This window comes from Takifugu rubripes, chromosome 14 (assembly GCF_901000725.2).
Source record: "Takifugu rubripes chromosome 14, fTakRub1.2, whole genome shotgun sequence".
NCBI lineage: Eukaryota > Metazoa > Chordata > Actinopteri > Tetraodontiformes > Tetraodontidae > Takifugu > Takifugu rubripes.
Window position 1 is genome coordinate 10,285,711 of NC_042298.1, and position 24,414 is coordinate 10,310,124.

At 43.8% G+C, this 24,414-nt stretch overlaps 1 protein-coding gene across 2 annotated transcripts in view; it reads left to right on the plus strand.

The window, feature by feature from the left end:
- The first annotated feature begins 1,175 nt into the window (after nucleotides 1–1,175).
- tenm1 (teneurin transmembrane protein 1) overlaps nucleotides 1,176–24,414 on the plus strand; it is a 141,358-nt gene continuing 118,119 nt past the window's right edge. For both annotated transcript variants that reach the window (XM_029847107.1, XM_029847108.1), the window contains exons 1-3: nucleotides 1,176–1,622; nucleotides 16,236–16,507; nucleotides 19,764–20,090. In XM_029847107.1, the coding sequence (XP_029702967.1) occupies nucleotides 16,291–16,507; nucleotides 19,764–20,090 (544 nt within the window). In that variant the 5' untranslated portion in view covers nucleotides 1,176–1,622; nucleotides 16,236–16,290. The remainder of the gene's footprint in view (nucleotides 1,623–16,235; nucleotides 16,508–19,763; nucleotides 20,091–24,414) is intronic.

Consider the following 24,414-nt stretch of genomic DNA (forward strand, 5'->3'; position numbering starts at 1 on the left):
CATTAGGACTCTGTGGGCTAACATTGAGTTGCAGGAAGACAAAGATCTCCAGCATGAGTGTATGGTCCCTGCAACTTTGTATGGATTTTGATCAGAAGTGTAATGTTCTAATGTTCTGTAGTCGTTTGGGCGAGAAGCAGTGTGGCAGGCATATATTGACCAAATCCACATGGCAAATGCAGTACCAATCTTTATCAGAAAAAGCCTATTTGCTCCAATAAAGCCTTTCTCTCGCTCTATCTTTAGCTCCTTTGAAACATTCCATCCTCCCCATGTGAAACGCTGCACCCGCAGCCTCCATTTAGGAAGGACTGGTGATGAAACAAATGGAAAGTGCCAAAATCTATTGTTGATAAAAGATGCACACTGCTGTGCTGCTTGGGGGATACCGAGAGACAGGCTGAAAGGCAGATAGACTGAAGCAGCTGTCAAAATGGTTGTTTGTAGCCCCACATGTACCGCACTTTGGGGAAATAATAAAGTGCATCATTAGAACCCCTGTCATTCACAAGTTGTTTGTGGCAGCTGCAGAATGGCTGAAAATAGCCGTACTGTACACACAGTGTACCACTGAAGCAGCGTGGGTCAGGAATTTAGCCAAAAAAAATAACAGATGCGATGAGATGAGCACCGAGGCCTAGCTAGGATGTCTGACTCCAGCTGTTTTTTGTCAGTTTACAATGTGGATTTTATAACTGGGACTAAGGTGAGACTAAACGTATCTGCCAAACTTTAACTTTTAGGCTATTTGCTCTGGCTTATAGTGTGAGACAGCACCATAGTTGCAAGGCTGTCAGATTTAGAACTGCAGTTTTTGTTTGCAAGATGAAGGGATGCAGCTACTTAGAATGTTTCCTTTTATTTTATTTGTTGATTTATTTTTAGCGTATGTTTGCCATATAGACCATAGAGAGTGAAACTGATAGTTTTTATTCAACGCCATGGGTTTTATTAGTTGGGGGGGAATGAGCTGCTGTCAGAAAATCCCGTTTTCAATACTGATGCTTCAGTAACGAGTCAGCATTCTGCCATAAAACCACGGTGCAGCCGTATGGCAACCTGAATGAGTTTAAGTGATCCAGACGACCCCCTGACGACACAGAGTCTGTGCGCGTTTGAGTCTGTAGCCGCTCTCTGCCACACCCCCTTCTGCTCGGTGCGTTGGTATGATCCAGGGACTCCGTTATAGCGGCACCGAGCCTCACCAGCAACAGCATCCGTCAGACCCTTCGGGTTAAACTGCGGCTAAACGCACCTCCAAGGCTGCCTTCCACACACAACGGGCTGCTCCACACACCGCCACTTCGAGGAGACCCGCTCCTCCCTGCGCGGACCACGTCTCCGTCCTCTGTCGGCATTTGAAAGCGAGCATCATCAGCATCAGCACCACCGCCTCAAAACCCAGACCAGCACTTACAGAAAAGAGAGAAAGAGAAAAGAGAGAGAAAGAGAGAGAGAGAGAGAGAAAGAGCGAGCGAGATAGAGCTGTATGCTTCAGGTTTTTAGGAGGAGCACCGCGTCGCAGGTCCCAATTGTGCCGATCGGGAGCCGGTTGAGTTCAGCCTTTGGCAGGCATCCTGTAACATGGGATCGGACTAGAGGGATGGCTCTGCGTCGGCAAGGTGAGCGACACGTTCAGTTCTGGCCTTTAACTGAGGTGACACGGGTTCGGTGCTGCTCGGCAAGTGCCGGGACAACGTGAGTTGATAGGAAATGGTTATCATCAGATGTGCTGTATCCATGCGCGCGCACTACAGAGGGACGGAATAGGAGAAGAGGAAGAGCGTGTGTGTCTGCGTGTGTGTGCGTGTATAAGTGGTACGGGTTTATGAAAATGACTGCGCCCGCATGTAAAGTGTCGGGATGCAGACTTTCTGCATGCGAACCGCGCGCGCGCGCGTGTGACACGCAGTAGAAACCATCACAGTCCACGCACCGGACTGTCTGCAGGCTGTGTTGTCGAATTCAGCAACGCCTTCAGCCTTTGCTGGTTTCGCTCCAGTTGGGACTCGTTCACTCCATCACCATCAACACTGAGGTAGCTCAATGATACCAAGAGAGCCACCGGGGATCCAGAGGGTACAGATCCCTCTGACGGGCACCTTCTGTCTTCCTTTTTCCTTCAAAGCATCCCCTTTAACGGCCCGGGCCACTGCTGCCGCCACAGGTCCAACAGGCACGTTAAGGACACTCGTTGCATGGCAAATGCCTATTTTACACCTCATGCATGAACTTCTGCAGCTGTTCAGACCTTCCCTATAGGCTAAATTATTGAAACGTGTGATATTCATATTTAATATTGTCTTGGAGGGTAAATAATTAACCGCAGCAAATGCATTTGGATGCATCATAATTATTAGTGAAGGCTGGGTGAATTGAACTTGTACGCTCCAAAAAATTTAAATGAGACCTATAGTCTTCTCCATTGTACATTAGATTGAAACTAAGTACAAGAAATACATGCATAATTAAATTATATGTATGAAGAGCATAAATATGCCTTTTAAAAATTTAATACATTGTAATCAGACACTACATGTCTCATACATGAATCTAATGGGCTGGATGTCTCCATGCAGTCTCATGTTTACATGACTTCACCCCTTAGATCTTTGTCCCACAATTCAGGACAACAATATTGCCAAATATAAAAGTTTCTAGACACCCCTCGCGTCCTCTCCCTGTGATGCGTTCAGGGTCACCTAGTGCTCTCAGTTTTTGCTGCTTCATTTTGCCTCAGTTATTGATAGCAATGATAGAAATGAAGCAGTCGCTCTCTTTGCTCTCTGTGAGAAATAGAGAGACTCTAGACTACACAACACACACACACACACACACACACACACACACACACACACACACAGTGCTGCCCATTTTCCATGCTACCGCACAGAAACATATATGGTCACGTGCACACTGATACAGAGGATGATACATGAGCGCAGGAGAGGCTGGTGATTGTAATCCAACACTCATTTCTCCCGCTGTACTGTACTACAGTGTTGATGAGCTGCTCCTACTATTGTCTGGTGAAGCGAGTGCACGTGTGTGTGCGTGCACGCATGTGTGTAGGTTCATTGCCCACATGTAAATGGCTTTCAAGCTCTAAAAGGATGCGGCAGTGGAGGTGGGGATGAGCAGCTTTTTAGTGCACATTTTAAATGGCACACCCATTAAGGCAACACCTTCACAATTTGAGAGCCGCCGTATGAATTCAAATGTCACTCACGCAGTTTTAATTTTAGGCACATGTTTGATAAGGGATTGACATTTCTGTCAATCAGCAATCCCACCACAGGTATAAGCCACCATTTTACATTTCAGCTTTACGCCTCAGCTCATGCCACTCACTTTCTGGTCACCGCTGTAGTAATTATAGTTTTAAGCTGTTGCACGCGGACTTAATTTCCAGCACTCGCACTCATTGAGCAGGCGGTGCACATGGCCTTTTGGAGATGTTTAAAACAACAACAACTAGTTAGCAGTTTGGCATGGATCCCATTATTATTTCAACGTATCAAAAGTCCTCAAAGTTTAGGCAGAGTGGCAGTCTGAATTATCTGTCCACAGCCCACGCTGTCCCCGCTCAAAGAAAAATCCCCCAAAATTATATGGGTCTCATAATTTGTCTTTTTCTGAGATTTGAGCGATATTGCTCGGCCTTTGGATAGCGCACTACAGTGTGAGACGGCGGGGGAGTTCTTTTTGTTATCCAGTTCTGCATTATTTATGAATTTTCATTCCAGGAATGCAGTAGCCCCTGGCACTGTAATGCTCCCTTTTTTATCCCATGGAATCACTCCTACTCCTTCCTTTTTGCCCTTTAACTTTTTTTTTTCAAAACTAAATTTCCTTCGCAGAATTGTGTTCATGAATTAGCGAGAGGACAATGTGAGAGACGTTGTCTATAATGTTGAACGAAACACTCAGGGCCGCGGCCAGCATTTAAGCGCCCTGGCGGTTCCGGGCCCGGTAGGACTTTTTTTTTATCTCCCTGCCTCTCTTCTTCTTTTGCTCCTCTGCGTCTCGTGTCCGTCACGTGGAGAGAAGAGAAGTGTTTAAAACCCCGCTGATCTTTTCAAGGTGAGACAAGCTTCACCAGTCAGGATCATCAGTACGCTGGACCGTGACATGCAAACACACTGGGATTGTAAGGTGTAGCCATCTTCAAATATTTGCCCTCCAACTGCAAAAGTGCTTTCTTCTCAACAAATCCCAGACTGCTGATTGTTTTTTTTCTTCCTCCCCTCACTTGTCTGTCATTGGCTCTTTGCAGTATGGGAAAGGTCAATTATGGAATTAAACAAGTAAACTATACAACATCATTTTTTCCCTTTAGGCAGCGAAAGAGAAATATAGAATTTTTTATATACAATATAATAATATACAAAAGCTGTAAAATTGAACAGAACCTTGCATCAATGTATGCTGGGTCCTAAAAATAGAGTAAAGGCAAATAATAAAAAGGACAGCATCCTACTCTCTTGTAGAGCAGATTTTCTGCAACAGTGTTCCACAACAAATAGGATGACAAGTGAATATTAATTTCCCTGGACAGCAGTTTTAGATAAATGTCTTAGAAAAGAGCGTTAATCAGTATGAGGTAAAAGCAGCTCTCCTCCATGTTTATGGTTGGCATCTGCAACATGTACAGAATAAGAAAGATTTCACCATCAACAGCTTTTATGGAGGAAAAAGAAAAGTTTGTCGCAGTTTGTTGTTACCATTTTCAAACACAATAGTGTTTATTTTAGTGCTGAAGCCCAAAGCAACAATGAAAGGACCAGAAATAGAATCAAAACCAAAAACTCAACGTAGGTCCCTGGTTCCCTCAAAGGCACACAGGCTAACACACACACACACACACACACACACACACACACACACACACACACACACAAAAGCATATGCTTGAGGCATTCAGCTTTAAAGCATTTGGCTACAGTATGTGTCAGCTGGCATCATCATCTCTCTGTTCTCTCATATCTTCCTCCAGTCGTGACTACGCACGCCTAAAACAACAGAAACATGGCCGAGGTTTCTGTTGTGACAATTTCCACTCCTTTACCCCCCACCCCACCTCAGCGCTGTTATCAGAGGAGCGAAGGATAACGGCCACAAGAAGCTTACTGGTCAAGCCCACTCTACTTTATGAGATTAATTTGTCAAGTGGAGTGCGTGTTTATGGGAGTGCTGATTGAAAATACACAACTGGAGTGGTCATAATGTTGCTCATTTAAATGAAGCCATTTTACTTCTGGACGCCTGAATGTGTTATCTTGCATAAGACAACGCAGCGTCTCACCCTGCTGCTAATAATTCTTCCTAATACATGATGCAGTGATTTACGCTGTCACTTCACAACAAGATGTCTCCTGGGTTGGATTCCCTTCATGGAGGCTTTATGTTCTGATTGGAGGCTCTAAACTGTCCTTGGAGATAAGAAGATGTGGCCTGTAGGACTGGGAGCTGTCCAAGGTCCTGAACAAGTGATGAGACAATGGATGGATGGAGGGATGCTGGATGGATGGATGGATGATGGATGGATGGATGATGGATGGATGCTGGATGGATGGATGGATGGATGGATGGATGGATGGATGGATGGATAGATAGGTGATGGATGGATGATGATGGATGGATGGATGATGGATGCTGGATGGATGGATGGATGGATGGATAGGTGATGGATGGATGATGATGGATGGATGGATGATGGACAGATGATGGATGGATGGATGGATGGATGGATGCTAGATGGATGGATGGATGCTGGATGGATGATGGATGGATGGATGATGATGGATGATGGATGATAGATGATGGATGATGGATGATGGATGGATGATGGATGATGAATGATGGATGGATGATGAATGAATGATGGAAAGATGATGGATGGATGGATGATGGATGGATGGATGGATAGATGATGGACAGATGATGGATGGATGGATGGATGGATGGATGGATGGATGATGGACAGATGATGGATGATGGATGGATGATAGATGATGGATGGATGGAAGATAGATGGTGGGTGGATGGATGGATGGATGGATGGATGGATGGATGGATGGATGGATGGATGGATGGATGGATGATGTCCTTTTTCATGACAACCTGTATGCTAATATGCATTCAACAGTAAATGGAAAGAATGGTTACTTAACTAGCAAAACTGTGACTAGTTGATGCAATAATGTGCAACACAAACATGTTTATGCTCACTTCTTTCATCACCTTCAGCCTGCTAAACTGCTGACATGCTTCTCCTGAAGGCATTAAGTATAGGAGCAACTGATGGAGGGGACTGGAGGACTATTTCCTCACAGTTGCTGGCTGCGTGCAGTTCTGCTCAACATCTGTGCTGTGTTTACCTGCATTCCTTCCTTTGTTGCTTCAAAGAGCCACTATAGGAACAAAATTGCAATTGTCTTTAAAAGACATATCATTTGTAGACTCTTGCAGCGGTCTCCTGTGCTTTAACGTGACATGGGTGGAGTCAGCACAGCCAAAATGGCAGTGGAGGAGCCCCTCAATGTAGCAGGGCTATTTTCTGCTAACCATTGATTTGTAGGTTAGGAGTTGGAGCTCCAATTAGATAGATTACAAAGTGTTTGTTTTACGTTGTTGTCCTCTTTATTCAACATCTACTTAAAGGTTGTTTTTTTGTTATTCTATTGCAGTTTGTTAGCACGCAGGCTTTTTCCCCACTCTCTTCTGTGCACACACACACACACACACACACACACACAGGAACAGTGTGAGCTCACACTGGGCTCACTCGCTTTCTAACAGAAAAACCAGCAGACAACTACAGGGACACATTTTTCACCCTGAAAATTTTGATGGATCAAGTCGCCGGACAAGTTGGGAAGTGGCAAAATCAATTTTTGTTTCTTCCTCAATTTACTACGGCATAAATTGTCCTCCCTCTTGAAGCGCAGTTCTTGCTTCTGTGTGAGTACAGTAATAATTAAGTTCTAATCCTTTATTTTTGCATTGATTTCATCGCTACAGCTCGGAGTCTGTGACGAGAAAGGAGGCGGCTACGCGCCTTTAGTCACCATGCCGCATGAAAATGTTCGGGGAGGGATTGTGTCAAAATCAAATCAATCACACACACTCAGAAAACTCTCACACTTCATCAGCAACAACCCTGCTAATTAGACTCCCACAGGTTCTTTAATAGCCACTGTAATGCTATGATTGATCTGGCACTGACCACACACGATGTATTATCCCACAATGAAATGTCAAAACCACATTACCCTTCCACCCTTGCACTTCCGGACCATTATTAATATCTAGGTATGAAAAAGGTGCAGCTGCAGTTTTGTTGCACGCCCATGAAATGATTTATTAAACAGCATAAAACACCGTGATGTATACGGCGCATCTCTCCTCCAAACGAGTTCATCTGTTTCCTGCTGACTGCTAAATAGCCTCATGTGTATCATCGGTAATATTCATAGCTCAACTTTCTAGATGAGCATGAATTATTAACTCATTGAAAAGATAAATAGCACCAAAATGGTACTTGATGTATCTGGATGCCCTTGTATACAATATAGTAGAGCACAATCAATATGTTTTTTTTGTCAGTGTGATACTTGGGGGTTGTTTTAATTCCGAAGTGATCCCTGATTTGCCGTGAACGCAGGGATTAGTTTTTTGGATCATTTACCCAAACTGACTGCTAACTGTGGACACATATTCGCTGCTGAATGCCAGCCAGCAGAGCCAAGGCAAACACAAAGAAAAAGCATTCAAGCAGAAAAGCATGCCTAAAAGCTCCTCCAAGAGAATCGCAGCAGCGTGCAGCCAGTTTTCAAGCAGCCCAGGCCCGATACAAGTTGCCTCCAGATGTAACGAGTCCGAAATGCCGTATTTAATGACACGCAGCATGTGCCGCGTGTCATCTGGGCCTGATGTGCCTGCGAGAGGATTGTTGAGAAAATTCAATTTTTCTTTTCTCTTTAAAGTCCGGAGCCAGCGCAGTGATTTAGCCTGTCGGACGAACGGCAGAATGAAAAATGCAAATTGCAAAGAAACACGCCTGCTCTGTTTTGAATGAGCACATTTTAAAAACAAAAACACTGGAATGGAGAAAAAAAATATATAGAATGGATATAAGAAGAAACCGCACATGTCATTGAAGAGGAAAAATGGTAAATCCTGATTAATTCCCAAGCGCAAACACATTCCAGCGTGTCCCATCCAGCTTGGTTTTGCTTCTGTGAGCATAATACTGACTTACAGTATGTGCTCATACTGTAAGTACTCACTACTCATCTACATGTCCATATGGGGACACGCAGTGTAGCACCAGCGGGATTTCCGAGGCCTTCGTGAAGGAGGTCCCCTCCCTGGGTTCAACTATATCTCTGCACATGGCCGCTGATGTAGTTCACGTCCTCAGACTGCGAGAGGGCAGGAGAACGAGAGAGGAGGTGGAGCCTGACGACAGATCTGAGGGGCAGCAGAAGCTGCAATGGCATCTTTCGGAACGTTAGCACCCGTCTCCGAGAACCTGCCCACGCTCCTGAGGCGTAGGTGTGTTGTACAAGTGTAGATTAGCCCACTTAGCATTCAAAAATCAATCTGCAGGCATGCTACTCAGGTGACGAGCTAATGTGTTTTATTCACACATTTGTCTATAATCAACAACTTCATAAAGGAGAGACACAGGAAATACTGTCTGAATTGCTAATCGCCAGACCCAACGTCCCCACTCGATACAATTGATTTATCAATTAATTCTGCATCTGCAGTGCTGCCTCTTTGCTTTACTTTGGGTGTTGGGAGGTTTTAGCGGTCAAATGCATTATTGAAAGAGGCTTTTTACCAAGCAGTGGCTGCTGCAGAGAGCTTAGGCAGTTGTCAGTCTTGATGTAAGGCTTTATTTGCAAAGTGAGTTGGTGTGAACAGCATTTTAGTCCCACTCAGAGGACAGTGGCATAAATTTATCTTGGGAGAGAGGAGGAATATCAGATGAACAAGGCTTTGTCTTGTCAGGAATATTGATTAAGTGGGTTTGGGTGGAGTCTGTGTGTACACTATGGGCTGTGGCCCCGACACGGCATGTTTGACACATGCTATATGTCATGTCATGCATGATGGTCATTGTGGAGAGTGTTGTTTTTCTTTCAGTCTACACTAATTTACCAAGCACAAATAAAGACAAATAATCATCCAAAGTGGGTTTTAGTGAAAAAAGTAATGCACGCATTGTCTGTTTCAACAGTTTCTCAATGGATTCAACACATTCCGACTGGAGCACATCCAACAAACACTACATGGGGCCGAGCCTATTTTAGAACATCTATTCCCTGTCCACAATTTAATGTCTGGTTGTTTTGGGGACTGCGCTGGCTGTTTCTGTTCTCCGTCTCTTTAGTGAGTCAGAAATTAATTTGTCCTCTTTACAGAATTGCCCATTTAAAGTAGATTCAGCAAAGGACGCCGCCACATTGAGGGCAGAGTGAAGAATGGCTCGCTCTGTCACGCTGAAGCCGATGTGGTATTTAAACCACGTCCATTAAAAACGGCTTTATATTCATGTGAGAGGATTACAGACCGACAGAAAAGTTATTCTTTTTCTGATATTTTGGCGAACAGGCATGCAGGTGCGTTTCTGGAGCAGCCTGATGCAGTGCTGAAGTAGGACGATTACACAAAGGTGTGTCACAGCTGATTTCAGACATGGCTAATTAAATCAGCTCCTCTCGTTCCCTTTAAGACCCCGACGATGCAGTAAAACACCAGCGTTGAGCGTAGTTTCATCATAAGCACTGGAAATGTGAACAATCCAGCTGGAATTCATCATTATTGAAAAGTCAAATTAGATAAATGCGATACAGGTTCTGCGAGACACTGGTGAATGTGTGATGGCTAACACACCTGTGTAGGAGAATCGCCCAGGTTTTACATTGGAGAGATGCTTTATTTTACGCTTCCCAGTCTGGCTCAACACATTCTTCTCGCCAATGGTGCGGGAACATAGCACACGCGGTGAAGTCGCACAGAGGCGAAAATGGAAGGTTTTTTTTCTTTTCTTTTCTTGGCTGTTTTTCACAATCAGGAGAAAAAATATTGTTTGTGAAAATCCAAAGTTAGCGTGAAGAAAACCTCGACAGGACAGCAACTTTACTCCTGTGTTCAGATGTTCAGCTGAGATTTCTCACATATGCTAACGGTCCCATATTCATAAATAATTGAGATGTTTTACTGTGACATATTTAGGATGCAAGCTGTGTATTTTAGATGAAACAACAGGAGCAAATTCAGCATTCGAAGCTCTGAACAATTAACCGCCTGCAAAGAAAGATAAAAAATATTTACCTGGAGTCAGTTTGTAGATAGTTTCACAGTTTAGGGCAAAAACAGCAACACAACTTTCAGAATAATAACTTCTTTTGTTTCAACTACAATAGAAGCTATTTGAGCTGACTGTAATATTACTGCTAATTGTTATCAGCCTCACACACACACAGATTCAGGTTTAGTGTGCTATTGCGTCACCTATATGGCTAGGTTTCTACATTTAAGTGCTAACCTTGGGAGTCACCATGTGAACAATAATGGAAGTAGGCGGTGTGCTGGAGGCTGGATGGTAAAGACAAATCAATGATGCAGAAAGAGAAAAAAAAACACATGCGAGGAATGTTTTTGTTGAAAAGACCACAAAAGACTGTTGATTCTCTCTGGCGTGTGGGTGTTTGAGTGTGTTTGTCTATGAGCGTGAAATGCTGTAAGTGTGTGTAGGCAGGTGATGTGTCTGTCTATGTCAGCGTGTTTCATCTTTGAATGTTATCAGTGGTGAGGCCGCTCCGTCCGTGCGTGCGTGCCTAAGTGTGCGTTTGTGTGTTCTTTGGGGGTTGTAGACTAGCACAGAACAAAATCTGCTGGTAAACTCAGCCTTAGCAGTGAGAGATTTCAGGCTTGGTCAGCTATGAAAGCACAATTACGTGACACGCGTGGTGCTGTGCACACAACAACCAGTGCTCTTCCACTAATTATAACCCTCTATCAACCCATGTCTCACTTGGCAATCTTTCTATCTGTCAGCATTCCTTTCATTTTTATTTTGAAATCTCTCCATCTTTCATGGATCTATCGTTCTCCTTCCACTCATTCTGCATTCATCCCACCCTCCCTCCTTTAGGCAGCAGCCAAGCAGCCTCAGCAGGCAGTGTGCTCTGTTTTTTTTAGTTTTTGTTGTTTTGGGATGGTTGAAGTTTAACAGGGTCCTATGGGTCTTTCAGGTCCTCTCATCTGAGGTGTCCTAGTCATGTGCCTGAGGAACCGAGGGGGGGTTGAAAACCAATAAAACAGATTTTTCGACACGACTACCGCCGCAACGCTGACACACGCGCACAGACACACACACACACACACACACACACACACACACACACACACACACACACACACACACACACACACCGAATACACTTACTCACTCCAGGCATCTCGTTCTGACAGCTTACTGTTTACTCCCGTTGGACCTGTAGCCTGGATCTGCATTTGCAACAGCGGACTGTGCCTCCGTTGCTGCCGATGATTAGGACATCATAACGGCAGATGGAATAGGAAGCTGCATGTAAAAGCGGGACTGTCAGCAAAGGGTTAACACTTTACTCTTTGTCTTTTCTATACTGTCAAGGCTCCTCGTCACCGTTCTGACAGCCCGCGTGGACTGTTGAGTGAGCGGGATTAGCTCCCGTCTACTCAAATAACCTTAGCGGGAATGTGGAAGAGCCAGAGCTAACAAACATAGTAGCTCCCCATTCTTTTGGGGTCTCCAGGCTGTTATGAAAATAAGACCTTCTCCGCATGGAGGAAATGTATTTGTGATCCTGGAACTATACTGTATCAATAATCTGAGGAGCTAATATTGTTGGTGGATGCTGCGCTCGCTCCCTCCGCGTTTATTTGCCAATGTGAAACTCAATTTCTCTGCCTCTGCTTGGCCTCAATCCTTTCTCTGCCTTTCGTTTTTTTTCTTTTTTTTAAGAATTTTTTTGCTGGCTCTTCCTCCATTTTCACTGATTCAAAACCATTCATTTGGTATCTGAGAGCATAAATAGTTTCTCTCTCGTCCTCTCGGTCTTTGCCTTTTTGCTCTGTGACCACCGCCGCCAGGTTATTGTGACTTTGTTGGACATCTTTGGGGCGCCACCCCTCCACAGATGACTCGGAGCATAAATCCTTTTTAAAAAACAACTGCGTATGTGAGCCTTTGTTGCTTCTCTAATACAATTTGGCAAAACAGCTCGCTGGTCTATGGCCACATTGTTTAAGCAAATGGATATGATCGCGGGAGAATCAAGGGGGTGAAGCGTCCTATTGGATATTATTGCTATTGTGCAGCCATGGATTATCACTCCTGTGTGTTTGTGAAAAGAAGAGGCTGATATGAGACATTAAGAAAAGGTCTAGCAGAGGAGGGTGGTAACAGTGTGATGAGATGCATGTTTCGCTCACTGGTGTCATTTTGCGTTTATTTTAACCCACATGTTCACGATAATGGCTCATTATACACTGATGAATAATAAATTCTCGATGATTCAGAAACAGCATCTGATAATAGTTGTAACCACATAGCCTACCATCAGATTTGTCTCCAATAATCTGAAACTGTTTCCCTGTATTTTGTTGCATTTATTGTTTGTCTATCAATGTTCTACTGAGCGTAAATAAAGCGTCGCACAGTTAATGTAGCAGGTGACATAAATGATTGAAATTGGTGAATTTTACACATGTGAGGCTCATATGGAGATGTGAATGATTGCTTGTTAACCAGTGGCGCCATGATGATGAAATCAGCTGAGCACTTAGTTAGCTTCAATGAGGGATCACTCAGAGTGTCATGTGGTCTGCTGCTCTGCGTGAACATCAAAAAATCATGAAGGAGATGATACAATTCTTGTGGAGTGATGTGAAGATTCCTCCTTTAATAATTAAATCAAGCTGAGAGCTAATTATTCCAAGATTCGCTGACCTTTTTGGGAAAGCCCCATGCATCCTGCAATATAATATAATTTCTTTTTTGTTGGATTCTGTATACTTCAGTGATCAATTTCAAATAGAAGTTGGTGATTTGTGCACTCTGGTGGCACATGCTGATTTGTCCAACAGAATACTTGGGCATCTTGTTTGAAGTGAGCTTGGCCCTAGGAAACAACCTCAAGGTTTTGACATCAAAACCAAGAATCAACCCCCCTAATGGGCACCCCACTGTGGGCTAGAATTAGAGAGGATAACCCCTGCCAGGAGGCTTACTTCTCTAAATGCAGGGGCCTCTGAGGACAACGGGGAGGGTAGAAAGCATGTAAGTAGGATGGGGAGGGGGGGGGGGGCAGGAACGTGAACAGAGGTGAACTGGTACAAGACTGAAGGATGAAGGAAGGTATTAGTCACCAGAGGGGTGCGCTGTATTGGAAATCATTTCACATTGCACGTGTCAACATGCAAGTATAGCCACCTGTACAGAGCACAGCTTTGCAGGGACATTATGTGTGTGTGTGCGCACAGCGGCGGGGGAACAAGACAGTATTCTGGTGGTTGCATGCTTTTATGGGTACACGGAAGTCTATGACAGACATGAAACGGGACACAGAGCCTCTGTAGACAGACAGCAGTCAGCGCCAGCAGCAAGCTCAGAGCTCACAGGGTAATGTATACTCACTTCGTGCTGTTCCAGAGAGAAGGTGACACCAGTCAATCCCTATCTGACAGAGGCAGCTGAGATAATAGCAGGCTTTTATTCCCAGCAATAACTCCTGCCAATCAAAATGAAAGACATCCTGATTGTGGGAAACTGGGGATGTGTTGTGTTGAAGAAGCTTAGAGTAAGCTACAGTCTTTAGTAATTGTGTTTTATATTGTTGAGATGTATTGCGACAGGCATGCAAACCACTTGTGATATATAATTTTGCCACTGAATAATGCAATGAACGAATCTCTCATCATACTTTGATACAGATGTCGATGGCACACATGGTTTATATCTTCCTCTTTTCAGGTTATTGTCGCGTGTCACAGAAAAATGGATTAGACAATTTTGTAATTACGTGACTCGACATTAGCATATACAGTATGTGTGTGTATATATATGCGTGTTTATATATGTGTGTGCGGAGGGCACAAATGCTCAAGCAATATTTTTGGACCAGTTGCAGTCCAGGGTCAGTGGGCAAGTTTTGTTTGCATGCAAACTGCCCTGTATCTGGGATATGTTGAGGGTGAGTGTGAGGCCAGAAGAAGGAGTCTTTCAGGTGGAATAAAAGCATTACTGCAACGGTAGAAAGGTCAGCTGTAAACTTGTATCAGACTGGTGGTGATCACCCTGTGCTGCAGATCTCTGAGGTATTGAGCAGGCACGCTCTAATGGCTTTGATATATGGACTACAGGACTCCCTGAAGAGGTCAATACCATAGCACTTTGTCTCTATGAGCAATGACCCTCTCAAGCTCCATTTAGAAGTGTTATATCTGCAGGAAATAGGCTGGAAAGGCCTCAGGCAGATCATCGTCGAAGAGTGCTAATATGAATGAAGTATTTTCTAATCACCTCTTCTGTGCCGTAATCATCAACCCAGTCAATCATGACTCACAGTGGAAAAACCCAACATATTGCCAGACATGATGAAAAGTAGGTTTTGATGTATTTGAGACACGAGAATTTTAGTCAGCTGATTTATTAAAAGTCCATTTGCAGCAGTGCTGTCGTAAAGGTTGGCAAGTGGCGGTGTTTCATAATTGTTTAATGGTGGCAGACATGAGGCTGTGCTACAGATTTGTTGACTGACCCACAACTTGTCATTGCCTGCCTGTAAAAAGAACGATAAAGGATAACTCCAGAAAACAGAAACTGAAAGTGGCAGAACAGAGAGCTGTGTTTGATTGTGGCCAATTTCTCTTCAAACGCATCAGGCATAATCGGCGCCATCTTGGTCCCCTCTAAGCATATTTGCTAACCTTTGGTGTGAAAAAAGAAAGAAGCCGAATGCTGTTTGTGAATGTAGGCTGTTGGAATGAGCAGATGTTGCAGTTGTGATGCCTCAGCGTTTTTCCTCTACTCCTAAATTCCCAATCCAGTTCTTTCCCCTTCTCCCTGTGCTTTACAGTAGTGATGGGACGAGCGACACTGGTGCGTCAGCACTGTGCCGAGAGGTCAAGAGTGAAACCCCGTATCGGTGCGTGTATCGCTTTAACAAAGAATCACGTGACCGATACAGGAATTGTATCGTTTGGATGTGCCACGTCAAAGTGTGTTTATAAGGAAAAAAACTGTATCGACATGTCGTGGGTTTGTTGGATGGAGTTTTGCAGTTGCGCAATTATGGATCGTTCTAAGAAGTTTTCCCCAGTGTGGAATAATTTTGATCTTGTGACTCCAAACAAGGGAAATCTTTTTCTCCTTTGAGCATTGTTTACTGTTGTATACAATTTTTAACGGTGGCGCATTGCGCTCACCTTATCAAGTGAATGACCTGTGATACATATGATAGTCAGTTAAAAAGCCTTACAGTTGCTTTATTCATTTTATAGGGTGTCTATTTTTTTAACAAGTGAATGCAAGGCGTCACCTTAGTTTTTACTCTGTTCTAGTAAGAGGTTTGAATTGTTTGTAACTTTTTATGTTATTGTAGGTGAAGTGTCGGCTCTGCTCCACAGAGCTATCTTACATCAATAAGAGCGCTTCATCAATGCTGAGGCATTATAGAGCTCGGCATGGCAATGGATAATTGGCAGATACTCGTGAGAGAACCAGAAAACATATCCGTATCTGCATCAACTTGCACTTAAAACTCTCTGCTCACCATCGTCATCTGCACCGTGTGAAAGAGTATTTTCTAAGGCTGGGGAGCTGGTGTCTAAGAGGAGAAATCGCCTTGAAAAAAAACTTTTGTTTCTCAATAAAAATTCATAAACGAATCACTTTTTTGTATTATTTCATATGATTTAACAAAAATGTGTGTACATAAGTAAAAAAAATTGTAACTCAAATTTGCTATATTTTACATACCAACTCAGTTTAGCAAACAAGGAATTCCTTTACCTGCAATCATTTTATAACTACTGCAGGGGTCACTAGTGGGTGACCAACACCGTATCAATACAGTGCCGACACTGTGTAGTGTGTCAATACACTCCTTGAGGTATCATCGTCCCATCACTACTTTACAGTCCCCCATCTTAATCTGAATCTTTTTCACCCCCAGACTCTCTGTTCTCTGCTGTGGCTGTGCTGAGTAACTAAGTGGAGCCCTACAAGCCATGGAGGAGATGGACAATAAACCCTACCAACCACTGTCGAAGGGCCGCCATGAGATGGAGATGTCCTACACCAGCTCGTCTGACGAGAGCGAGGACGGTCGCGCCCACCACCGTTCCTACACCTCACGTGAAACTCTGCCTGACTACACTCATGAGCTACGCCTCACCCTCGGTTCCCATCGGGAACGACAGAACAACTACAGCCAACCCCAACCAGGTATCACACTCGGGGCTTGCCTGGCTCATAGATGTTTACCTTAAAACAAACATCTGGGTTTTAACTCTGGACACGATTAATACTGTCATGTTCTGTAGCCACACACTAGTGTGCACACAGCCACACACACACATACACACTGAAATTCTTTAAAAGGACCTGGGTGAATTAGCTATTACGGCCAACAATGAGCCAGAAGGACAGTCGGAGGCAGCCAATTACCTCTTCTCCGTGGAGGTGATATTTCTCTCCCACAGCTAAACTAGGTCAACCTCAAACCTCTCTGGCCTCACCTGGGGTGGAAAACCACCCTTCATTACACACACTCTGAGACGTTCGCAGGCGGACACAGGCACGCCAATAGATGCACGTTGACACATACACACCGAAAAATTCTTCCCCGACGGTGACGGGAGGAGAAATGGGCCAGTGCGTGCTGTGATGGATGGCCTTTATGCAGGTCATGTGTAGTGTTCAGTGAGAAGCTGCACCTCATTGGGAGCACGCTGCTGTGCAGAGTTCATACTGATCAATAGCTACACTTTCAGCCACCCTCCCTCCCCACACGACTCCTGCTACATTTTAAGATCCACACCTCCATGCTAACAAGCAACATTAGGCATTCACGACAGTTCTGACAACAGCAACTTCTTGACAAGCCAGTCACTCCTGGGATTTCATAGTCTGAATGCCACCTTTTGTCGACTTTCTTAAATGATTGGCCTGCCAGTGGTCACGAGCCATCATCGTTCAGCTTCCTCATCACTGCAGTGTCAGAGAGTACTCTCCTTCAACAGTTACTCAGCCTTTCTGCCTCCATAACAAGCAACATCGCCTGCCATCAGTGTCATATGGTAAGGTGCAAAAGACCTCCCTGAGCAGCTTTTGAAATGTCAGTGGCAGCCAGTTTTGTGAAGCACATCTGTTTGTCTTTGAGCATCAGTTATATATAGTATAGCCCACCTAAGTAACCAACTGTTAAGGGGAAATATCGCCTCCAGTGACGTTATTAATGGATTACACTGCTTCTGACAGAGATCAGCCAATTTGTTTCTCCTCTAATTAACCTCCCATGTTCCTCATATTCTCCTTCATTTTTAAGCTTGCTCTTTCCTTGCCCCCACCCCCTGTGCCCACCTCCCCCTCAGCCACAGACACAGGTCTTTACTCTTGAAACGAAGAAGAGACCTGACAACAGTAATTGGTTTCTTTGTTTGCCCATTATTCGTCTCAAATTAATTACATTTTGCCTTTCAACATCTTGTTTACAAAACCTGGAATAAATATTTCCGAGCTTTTGCAGATGAGCTGATCATTTGTTTTTTTCTTCTTTTTTATGCATATCATTTATGTGTTATGGTGAGTATAATAGTATGTACATTTTTATTGTCATTGTCGACATTTTGTCTAAGGCAATAACAGCTTAATGCTGGCTAAATAAATAAATGTTATGAAGGAAGAAAATGTAACTGGCTGAAAAAACAAAACATAGGCTGGTTAATTCCCAGCTTGACTTTGCCTTGGCTTTGACTTAGATACTGGATTGAACATACACTATGTGGGCGGGACTCCTACACAAACCTTAGCCTGACACACACTTCCATAGAAATATCCATATCCTGGGAATGCGGACCATAACAGATGTGATGCGTCTCGTTGTAGACTAATGTATTTTCGCCTACATTGTTCCAGTTTGTTGCTCCTCGCAGTCCAATTCTAGAGAGGCATAAACTATAGTATGGCTGCCTGTTAATAAAAAAAAAGAAATACCTCATATGAAATACTGAAACTTCCCTAAATATCAATTATAATATGACAAATTCCCAAAGTGTGTGCAAAACAGCACAAACCAAGTGTGAACCAAGAGTTGCTCCGCTGCTACTGTTCAGGCAGCAGAGTGCTAGAGACAAATATGACAAATGTGTGATCAAGCTGAATGTGGTATGAGTTCTGTCTGGCCTTGGATTTGCTGTGCTGTCAATAGAAACAGCACTTGGGTTTAAATGTGCCAGTGATTACATCTGTGACCAACGACCATGATCCAAAAATGTTCGCGCAAATGTTATTTCGCTCATACTCAAATCGTAATAAGCTGTGACAGGGACGGCAATGAGCAGTAATAGTGTGTTTTAATAAAACTGCCAGCCAATGGTCCATTATTACAGATAATGTTTTAATGTTCCATCTGATTGAACCAACCTTCAGAATTTCACCCGTGTGCTCTCAATTAGTTTTACAACGTGATTTTAGACTCATCCTGTACCTGTTGCTATGGAGAAGAATGGACCTCTTGGCCAAGAATTGGCCTCTTGAAGCTAATTTGAGGTAAACATTAGTGTGTGTTGGCGGCCGGTATTGTGTAGGATTGAGTCTCAAAGAACTGTGTGTGAGGCACATTTGGTCTTGACCTCATCATCCAGGCACAGTGGGACACAATGTTCGTCAACGGACTGACCAACAGGACTGAGGCTTTTACTGGAGCAGTGATTCATGTCCAGATGGCCTGACCTAACACACATTTTAACTGCTCTAAGTGCAAAGAGGAAGTTGTTTTTCTCTTACAGTGGAGTGTCAGAGATTCCAAAAGCTGCCGCAGCATCTATATTATTTTCAATTTATTCTATTAGCTCCATCACTTCCACTTGTACATTCTAAACAGAAAACTGAGGAGGTGGGAAGGAAAATTAACTCAACTGTCTCTGCAGAGAGAGAAAGAAAAAAAAAAGTAAGGCTCAATTGAATTGAATTGAATTGAAGTGTAACCAGAGAGCTAACACAGTATATCTGATGTTCTCAGATAACAGGTTGACGCTTGAGTTTGGAGGGCATTCTAATACCTGAAAGCATGGGAGGCTCAATTTTTCCCTCAGTCTGAGTCAATATTAATAAGGTTTGATCTTTATCTGATCTCCTCACCCCGCCAAGGAGAATATAGATGAGATCAGTGCTCTGTTTGAGCAGCGGTTCAATACATCTCAGGTTTGATAACACACATCAGACAGTCTGGACAGGATGTGGCGCTGCTGCAAATGGTTAAGCAAAATCAAGGGTTTCAATTTGATGTCGGCTCCTCAAAACCTAATAAATGCTTGTTAAAATAAACACCTGTCACTTGTTTGAGAGGTACCACAGTTTATGTCACGTGACTGATTATTGTAGATAAATGCTTAGCCACTACCTTTATATCTGAAATGACCCAAAAATTGGTAATAAAGGTTTTACAGCCTGATTGTCATTCTTTATCTCCTCTCTTTAGATTTAGACTTTTGTAAGCCTGGCCAGGTGAGGAGCCCAGACTTCCACCTGAACCAGCAGCAGCAGCAGCAGCAGCAGCATCAGGAGGAGGAGGATGAATCACTCTGCTCCAGGACAGCCGCCCACATGCACAGCCGTGGCTATTCGTTGGGCGTAGGATCGGACATGGACACAGAGCCAGAGGTGGACCCTTCCCCTAATCATGGCCTGCAGCACATGTGGATGCGTGGCCTGAAGTCAGAGCAGAGCTCCTGCCTCACCAGCCGCGCCAACTCAGCCCTCTCACTCACCGACACTGAGCATGACAGGAAGTCGGAGCCTGATAATGGTGAGTGTGTCATTGTTTTTCCAAAGGAGACTGTCCTTCATTATAAAAAGCCAAACCTGCTGCCGTCCTTTAATAGCTTCCATATTTATTCAGGCAGTACTGGTGGAAAATGGCGTGCTTGCAGGATTTTATATCTTTCATCATCTCAAACAATGGAAACTACTCCTGGACATGTTTATTCATTGTTGTTTTTATTCAAATATTCCTAGAAAAAATCTTTCTGGTTAAATACTTTTAAATAACCAAATATTTCTTCTAGAGTGTTATTATTTTACAGCATTTTGTTCAGTTGGCCATTGGACCTGAATGCCAAGATGACAGGGCACCTGCGTCCTGGCTGATTTTCCACTACATCTGGGGGCTTTTAAGACAGAATTTTGATGTTCAATGATGGATTCTGTTGATTTTTGGTGCTCTAACTAATTCTAAGGTGACCATATCACCTGTCCTAAAGGATCCATTACTTCTGTTGGGTCAAGTCACATAAGGCTTAACCTTTATTTGGCCAGTTGTGAGTACGATCTCACTACTTGTATGTCTGAGTTAAAAACAGTTGTACATTTTTAAACATAAAAGTAATACGGTGTTTTAAAAATCTGCACTGTTTAACCACCATATAAATTATTTTTTTAAAGCGTTTTTACTTTGATGTTAGTTTTATGTGACGCATGATATATTTCAGTTTCTATCTAATAGATATGTGAAAATCTCATTAACACCACCACCGGTAGTCATGTTTTAGGACACATTTAGTAAAGACATAAAAGTTTCCACTGCATTTTAAGCAAAGAGCAACGTTGCAACTAAAAAACACAACATATGACAGTGTGACTCATTTCATGCTGTTTGTTGCAGCCCTTGAGCAACACCCTGATTGAAAGTGAAATTATTTATTTATTTTCTCTTTTTCAAACTAATGTTCCTTTCTCTCCGGAAGCGCTTTGATGTGACTGAACACAGGAAACGTTCTCCCAGTTATGTGGTCTCTGAAGTGAACGTATCGGAGGTGAACCCGAGGTTGACTAGGGATGGAGCCCAGGGATAGTCCAGCACTAAACATTCACAGCTCTCGGCTGGGAAGGGATTGAATATCCATCAAAAGCTGAGGCAGATTTTAGTTTAAAGCTTCGGAAAAAAGGAATTGTCAAGGGAGAACTTCTCCAGCACCTGACTGGCTGCCTGAGGGCAGCTGACAAGCACCTCTGTGGGAGAACGACAGCCCGTAAGAAAGGAGAAGGTGAGATAGAGGAAGGGTGGATAAAGATGTGGGTCCAACTGGAAAAGCATCTGGGATGGTGCCAGCGAGGTGTCTGGTGCTGGTGGGCTTGGTTTTGCTCCCTGCAGATGGAGAGTTAGTTAGAGGCGCACACATACAAAGACAAAGCTCTCCAACAAGTCCCCAAGGACGCTGTCTGTTTATGAGAAGCTGCAGAAGAGGTGGAACATGTGCAGCAGCTGCAAAAGGAAAGGTGGAAAAAAGAGAATGACAGAGGAGGACAATATGATACAAAAAGCGGAACTATGCTAATGAGTGGATAGAAATGTTAATGTAATGGTATAATTAGAATGAGAATAAAAGGGAATGAGGATGAGGGTAAAACAGGTGAAAGAGACATTGGCTCTGAGTGAACATCAGACAAAAATGCTTAGAAAAGAGAAGGTCTACATTATACATGTGGACATCTTTTTTTAATATACTTTTTTTAAGGACAGCCAAGTTGGACGTTGAGATCGCAGCATCACAAGCTGGAAAAGGCACAGAGTGTGTGTGTGTGTGTGTGTGTGTGTGTGTGTGTGTGTGTGTGTGTGCGCGTCTGTGTGTGTGTGTGTGTGTGCGAGCGCACAGTATTACAGGAATCAATTTGCGATGGCTGCGCATATGGACCGAAGTTATTACCATCTGAGATGAGGGATTTCATCTTTATCCAGGGTCAGAATGAAATGCTGCACGAGCGCGCCGCCGATGGGAACGCAGCGAGGAAACAGAAGCAAATGAGGATGGATGAAGTCGCAGAAGTGAGCGGAGAGGATTTAAAATGTTCAAAGCATTTGGCCTCGTTGCGACTCGGCACCGGGGAAGCTGGGTAACATGTGGATTTTATATGTGGCGTGAAGCGCCGTGCGGCGTGTGCTGTAGCCCTCCAAACCTCGACAGGATCTTGCTCGAGAACATGTTCTCCCTCCCACTCAAGCGTCACCGCTCTTCCCTCTTTTCTCTCACTTTAGTTTAATTTACTTGGAAACCTCTTTATTTCCCTCTCTGCTAACCGCAGCCCATTTATTCTCATCCTCTTCCTGTCCATCTCTCTCTGTGACACCTGGCCAGGTGTGTCCATGCGTGGCATCCCCTAATAGGAAATGCATTATGGATGTCACTTTTCTCTCCGTCGGCATGACAAAGTCTTACACACCCCTCTGTTCCGAGTGATAATGAAAGTTAGAGCCACTTGGTAAAGCGGGAGCGGAGGGGCTGAAGTCAAAAAGCAAACATTTCTGCCAAAATGAAAGCCATTTGAAGTCGTTCCGACCTTGCACTCGCCTCGCCTCCGGAGTTTGCCCCCTCCCAGATCCGTTAATGATGTCAGCTTCAGACTGGCAGCCATTCTTTTATTCCTGCTCTGATTGAAGCCGACAAGTCAATTTAGTAAGTGTGTGCTTGTGTGTGAGGAAGACAAAGGGAGGGAGAGGGAGAGAAAAACAAAGAGCGAAGGAGAAGCTGATCTGGTTTGTGAGAAAAGACGTGTGCACAAATGATGTCTCTATGACGTCAGTGTGCCAGAGGGTGGGCAGTGTGCTGCCGATGTCAGGTGGGATGTCCGATCATGGAAACCACCTCAGGGACGACAGTAGGCAGACCTGAAGAACAGTCGGACCTGCTGATAAAATCCAACACCTTGAAATTGATGAAAGTGCACCATTAGAATGGTGATTGGCAGTGTAACACCCACACACACACACACACACACACACCCTTTTACTTCTATCTTTGCAAGGACTCAATGATATGATGCATTTCATCAGTCCTTTGAAGATAGTAAAATGAGGATTTGGTTTCTTAGCGTGTAGCAGGTAAAAGAACGACCATGAACACACATGCATGAATTCATGAGTTCTGGTTCTGAGAGCAGTTCTTCTCATACCTCTAAAGTCTCATTGACCCAAAAGGCAGTCCACCTTTAATTCAGCCATCAACTTTATTGAACATCTGTTTATTTACCAAAGTGAGCCAACACCAGTTCTGAGATAAGTCTCAATGTGAAAATAATTCCTGGGGGAGTTTGACGGACTAAACTCGGCCCTCAGTGTTGAGAACTTTCTGGGTGGATGAAGTTGTACTATTTTAAATACTAGATGGAGCCAACAGGATCTACATATTGTGAGCATTATTTTATAATCCCCCTGGAGTGTCTGCATTCTTGTCCTTTCATTAAAGTACGCAGATTTATTCCTAAATTAAAGCATCAAAATTCAACCACTGTAAATGAATCGGTTAACCTTTTAATGGAATCAACCATTATTGACAAATATTACAAACACCGCAATTAAAGGTATAATTTAATCTGCAGGTGGACACAGTGATGCAGCAGGGAAGGAGGGAAAAGAAGATGATTTAAAACTATCAAAATAAAACAGGAAATGAACTTCACAACCAGACAGTTTGTTTGGTTTGGTGATATGTCTCCTTTCTGGAAGCTGATTGTGCATCTGCGTGGATGGGAAAGGCACAGGGGAGGCAAGAAATCACCCCCAGAGGAGCCAAAACAGAAATAATATTGATCAAATCAGCCACCGCCGTAAAAGCTTGAGTGGAGAATGTAAATGAAAGAAATATGCCCTCGCTGAGAATGGGCAGCAGAGGAGGGAGCCATCAGCTGATGTGGTTTGGCTGAGAGTCAGGACGAAGCTGCTGCGGCCTATCTGGACAGCTCTTTGCTCCGTTCCTTCACGGACACCAGCCTTGCCCAACCGATTCCAGGTCAGCACTTATTGCATGAAATCTACATTTTCTGTAGCGCATTAAGGTCTGACTTTGGCCGGGGTTTCTCAGCCCAAAGCCAGTCCTAGAAATCGCAACAGATTTACATCACAACCACATTTGGAACGGAGGAGCTACAGTAGCTGTGTGTTTCCTGCGTCCCGTCTGATGTCATGATTCATGCAGCTTGAAATAAATGGCTACATTTCTCAATTCAAGTGCGCCTAATCTGTGTAAACTCCTGATCTGTGATGGCACTGATCGAATTGAGCCCTGAAAGGAGAGAAAAGGAGGATTAATGAGAGACACAGATGCCATCTGGGTCTTTTGAAATACTGGACTCTAGAA